This window comes from Charadrius vociferus, unplaced genomic scaffold, assembly GCF_000708025.1.
Source record: "Charadrius vociferus isolate BGI_N301 unplaced genomic scaffold, ASM70802v2 scaffold953, whole genome shotgun sequence".
NCBI lineage: Eukaryota > Metazoa > Chordata > Aves > Charadriiformes > Charadriidae > Charadrius > Charadrius vociferus.
The window spans coordinates 336,595-342,183 of NW_009647678.1; the positions used below are offsets into that span (position 1 = coordinate 336,595).

Here is a 5,589-nt window from a genome sequence, read left to right on the forward strand (position 1 = left end):
GGGGGGGGGAAGCTGAACACATGTACTTTTTACTCCTTGTGTAAGTCCTAAATCCATCAGATCTGCCACAACAGTCTTGTTAGCAGTAGCGTGATCTTCACAGAGAACCCTCGCTACTCCTAGCATTAAAGAAACATGGAGATTAACCATAGAGAACAGTAGAGCTAGGTACTAAATGCCTCATGTTTTGCATGCACAAATATTCCTGCAACTATTAAGAATGTGAGAAATTAAGGGAAAGCTAATGTAAATACGAGCAAACTCTGTAAGAAAGCATTTGAGTGAGAAAGATCTTTAATACTGATATAAAGCTTCATCTCTGAAAGCCAACTGCTCTTTCAAAGAATAAAATTTTGAAGGAGAGCTATTCCAAGTGTTCTAGTGGAAAGAGTTCTTCATTGCTGCAGGGAGATGGCTAGCTCTAGCAGCTCCATAGGAATAGAGCATCAAACAGTCCTTAACAAGGACAAGCTTTCATTACAATGGAGGTGGGGGGTGGGGGAGAAGAAAGCAAGCAGTTCTCAGATTCCTGGTAGTGCTAATGAGCCTCTGCAGTGCTAGCACTGGTAGCAACAACGCTGGAGATCTGGAGGACCAGCACCTGAAACTCACTTGTCTGGTTTGACTGAGCCCTTTTAGCATGACCATGCTGAGGCACCTGCTGAGACTTTTGATTAAAAGCAGCCACAGATTGAGAAACAGGCTGTATCATGCACAAATTCACACTGAATCAGCTCACTCCACTCTGCACAACCTTCAATATAAATACATTCACTCTCCATATCAGCAATTCAGGAAGTTTTAAAACATGAAAAACAATTTTAATGAGCCACTTGATATGCACAGTTCTTCCATATAAAGTCCTCTTTAGGTTATTACTTGTAAGATTTTTATGTAGGTTACCTTATATCCAGAAAATTTTAAAGGTCTGCTAGTAAATATCTAGATCCATTGTGCATTTTCAGTTTTTCCATCAGCAGCTGTTCAACTTTGCAGAACCCATCCATAGAACAGACATCCATCCAACAAATACACACAGTAACAGCAGCATAGAGATACAGCCGTGTCTGCAAATTCTGGCCCTGATCCCTGCCAAACTCAACCTGGACTTTCTGGCAAGGTTCTCACAAAGCTATATGCGTTGTCATTAATAAAAACCATCCCATTAATTATATCTGAAAATTTACTTTAAACCCTGAGGACCATCAGATGGCATTCTAGCCAAGTACTGAGACATACTATTTTTATGTTACTTACTTTGAAAGTATAAGCATGATGTTAACACCGCACTAACGTACCAGAGTGTACTTAAAGTTTCATTTGTTTCTCAGTCTCCAACTGTGAGAGGTGACAGTGCTTTTGACTTGACATAAACCTTTAAGTGATCCTTAGCACTAATTAGTGATTTCAGTTAAGAGTTCAGATTCTAATACTGCCACGGTAAAATACATTTTAGTTGTCATCTAGAAGTGGAGACTTAATGTCTGCTTGTGCCTTCTCTGCACTCTAAACGTAATTATCTTTTCTCCTGTCTCAAAAAGTTTCTCTAAAAGATGTTCATTAAAAAAAAAGAAATAAGTTAGGTAGTTAAAAAGCAGTATTATTAATCTAGAAAATTATATCTATAAACTAGACTGACTGTAAAACTATATACACCTTCCAGAAGATATCCCACACGTAAGACTAAATCCCAAATATTGGAATAATTGTGTTGATTCCAGCTATTCAGTTCCATACATCTTGATGTTCAAGTTCCCAGCCTAATAGCTATTATTCCTGACTACAACTAACCGAGAAGGGAAAAAAGGACAGGTAAAATTCCTGATCAATAATGTTCATTAAATATGAAGGTATCCCTAAAGTTTAATAAATTATGATCAAGGATAAATAGCTAAGTAGTCAATAGCTTTTGCACGAGCTGCAGGAGATGATGTTCAACCACAATCGCGAAAACTTAAACACATTAAAAGTTTTTCCACTTCATAGGTCTTTATTCTAACCTCACTTCATTCTATCACCATTGGGAGAAAAAAAAGAACTACCAGCTCAACTATACAGTGTTTAAATGACAGAGAAAATAAGGTGGTGCCACAGATGTTTTTTAAAGCACCTCTGCCTCACCAAAGCAACAAAGCTAATCCCTAATTATTTCTGATTAAGCAGATTATTTATACTCAGATATCCTAGTAACTGACTGACGATGATAATAAAATCCTCGGTGTTCAGCGCAACTCAGACTTGTGCTGTGGACAGGTGTACAGCATAACCATTCGCTATAAGGAAGTGGTACCAAAAGGAGCAGCTGAGGAAACAGTGTTTGCTATGACAAACATCCAAACCCATTTGCCTTCTCCTTTCAAAGTCATCATTTGCTAGTGTTTTTCATTTGGCGAGGGCAGAAAGGGTCAACCACACCAAACATTTTCTCTTTCTTGAAGACAAAGATTTATTGTTGAAAGCGTTAACTCAGCTCTCCAATAGGTTTCCACTTTCCCCATATTGCAGTATTCCCCAAAGAACAGTCTTAGTGCAGATAATCAACAATTCCAGCTCTCTTGACTTCAAGAGAGCTGTGACGATTTACACCTCCTTAAGACCTACCTCCCTATGTTTCTGTGTTGAGACTGACATAAGATAGCTGCTCTGACACACAGCATCACTAACTGTTCAGAAGAGAGCACCGACAACACAATAAAGCAGTTCATCTGCTTTCAGCGGGAGTTTAAACCTTTTGGATGGATTAAATCTCACGTGTAGATGGCAAGAATGAAATTCTTGTTTGAGAATGAAGTAACGTATGAAATGGATTTGAGATGTTCTTAGAACACCAGGAATATCATAAAATAGCAGTTTCCCCTTTTTTTGCACTCTTCTCTAAACAGTGCCTAATTTGCACGTGGGGACCACTTGTTAGGTTCACCGTTCTTCTTGCTTTCTTCAGCTCCCCACAAATTAATACAAATCCTGTCTTTAAAGTAAGGACTGTACTGGACATTCCATCTCATGGAGTGACCAATCCTCCTTTGAGCAAACAGGTTTGAAGAAGGCAGGAGTAGATGAAACAAATCCAGTTTGTCTTCAGTGCAAAGCCACTGATTTTCACCATTTGTTTTAATTAAGGCTTCACCAAAAAGAAATATATAGTACCATCTTTAATAGCTGAAAATTAGCACACTCCTTTCAGAACAAATGGTCCAGGAGTGATTTTAGTGTCTCTACCATCAATTGTCTTCCTGAACAAAGTAGTATCTCACTGGCGGCCCTGGCAAGTCTTCCTCTCCATCAGTCTCTGGAGCAAATGATACTGTCAAATCCACATACTTCTTATCAGCTGATGGTTTCACAAGCTTTTGCATCCTACAAGGAAATGAAGAACAGTTTGTTAACATACCAGAAGGAGGACAGGCAGTGGGAATTCAGGGCCAGCCTAGGATGAATTTCACTGCCAGCAATGAAGCCCAACATACTAGAAATCAGATTAAAATGGAGAATAAGCCGCCTTTTAATTTTGGCACCCAAGTTGTTCCTCGACCTGAGGTACAGCAAATCATATTCCCATTTCTTGATAGACTTAGCCTGTTAGTGAGCTACTACACTGTTCACTAACAAGTGCTCAGTACAAAAGAGAAGACAAAATGGCCAGTTTTGAAGGGGATTCCTCACCAACGTAATTTCTTTTTGGTGTCCTACTGAGGCACAATGCAAAGTTAGCTTTCTGTGCAGGATTTTGGTCAATGAGGAGGAGCATGTTCTTGGTATACAAGTAATGGCTGGTTTTAATATATTATTAGGGGGAACCACTCCAGTGCAGATTCTGATGGAAAGCAATTCTGTTGGAGTTAAAACTTGTTAAGTCCTTGAATTTTGAAGGCGAATAGCAAAGGCGGAGGGGGAAGGAAACAGCTAGGATCTGGGACGTCTTCCTTCATGACCACAATGAGCTTAAACTAGGTAAGTGTGTCATGTCTTAGTGCAACTTCCCCCCTTTGCTCTCTACAGTCTCAAAAGCTACAGCTATTGCTTGGAAGTTGCACAATAAAACACCGAAGTAGAAGGTCAACCAACCTCACTTTCATTACATATCTTTGGGATGTGTCCAAATTATTTTCTTGCCAACTCGGAGCACTAATTCATAAGGCCAGCTCACATGCTAGGAGGCTGAGGGAATACAGTCGCTCATTTCTATTCCTCACAGGTCACTTCGAGGTTCCCTTCCAGCTATGCTTTAGCACACAGGTCAAAAAGCTGCTTTCCCCAAAGTACTTGTTCCCTTGCAGGAACAAAAAGCATTAGCCTCTTCTCAGCAAAGATACTGAGGTCATATCCATTTGCATGAGGAAGCCCCAAGCTACAGATAACTACGTCTATAAAAGTTGCTTTTAAGGAGTATGCTACCAGTCAATGCTGTAATTCTGAAATGAAGTCAGAGTCTTGCAATGCTTGTCATATTACAGTGAGAGAAAGATTTTAAATACCTTAACAAAAAAACAAACACACAAACAAGACCAGAGTTTGCTGTGTAAACATCTTGTAGAGCTTTTCGGACTGTTTGTAACACTACCCCAAGTTGCTGCAACTACACGAAAAGCTTGAACCAAGTCTCAGGTAAGTAATAAGAAATCCTGATATTCACAAGAAGGCAGCTTCACACCATGCCTTTGACTTCATTACACACCCCACTCATTCAAAATGATCTCGACAGCTGTAGGAGAAGGAATATAAACAACTTACTTTGAGATAGGCTGTATTATACATATACTATATCTGTATACTATTATACATATTGGTATGCCAGACACTCCAGAGGCAGTACCAATTTACAGGCTCTTTTCTACCTGGAAGTCTGAAGTAGCTTGTCCATAACATACACTACTTGGCCTGAGGTTACCTACTAGCAGACTATTGAAACAGTACTGATCATTCTGCAGTACATGCCAGAGCATCTACTTGCTTTAGCAAAGCCTGTGAGCACTGACCAGCATATATTTCACAGGAGCTGCGAGGAAAAAAATTTGAGCTAAAGGTCAATCAACATGTAAGGTAGAACTAAACCTGGGTGAGACCTGGCTGTTACTTTGCAAAGGACTACCAGTCAAAACCCAATGCCCTGCCCTCACGCCCTCCCAAACTTCCAGCTTGATATACCCCAATTTCCTGTCAGTGAACGGCACTGCAAGGCCTTGTGAATGTCTTCATTTTTAAAAGTGCTAAAGTGAGCTAGAATCTCAAGGAGTTACTATGAACTGAACAGACTTCCAGAAATCTCAATCTGCAACCAATACATTAACTCCTTCCTGAATAAGTGTCCTCATTCTTTCAGACCCAAGTTGCTAAATATGACCATTAGTTTTAAGCCAGTTTTAAAAAGTTTGTTTAGTCTTGTTCTGCTTGAACAAAGGTACATTCATTCCCAAAACACCACCTCACTGCTAGACTTCTTCGGGTTTCTCATTCTGGCATTCATCAGTTAGAGTGGCATTTTGCAAGTCTCTTGTCCTCACCGCAGAATTTCATTCACTTTCTCTTTTTTCTTTTTTTTTTTTTTCCCCAAAAAGAAGAAAATACTTTTTAATTTCCCAAATACTAATA

The 5,589-nt window shown here is 39.5% G+C and overlaps 1 protein-coding gene across 1 annotated transcript in view; it reads right to left on the reverse strand.

The window, feature by feature from the left end:
* Positions 1–2,748: 2,748 nt before the first annotated feature.
* UBA6 (ubiquitin-like modifier activating enzyme 6) overlaps positions 2,749–5,589 on the reverse strand; it is a 29,983-nt gene continuing 27,142 nt past the window's right edge. Inside the window, exon 32 of the mRNA XM_009881126.1 lies at positions 2,749–3,357. Coding sequence (XP_009879428.1) covers positions 3,222–3,357 — 136 coding nt within the window. The 3' untranslated portion in view covers positions 2,749–3,221. The remainder of the gene's footprint in view (positions 3,358–5,589) is intronic.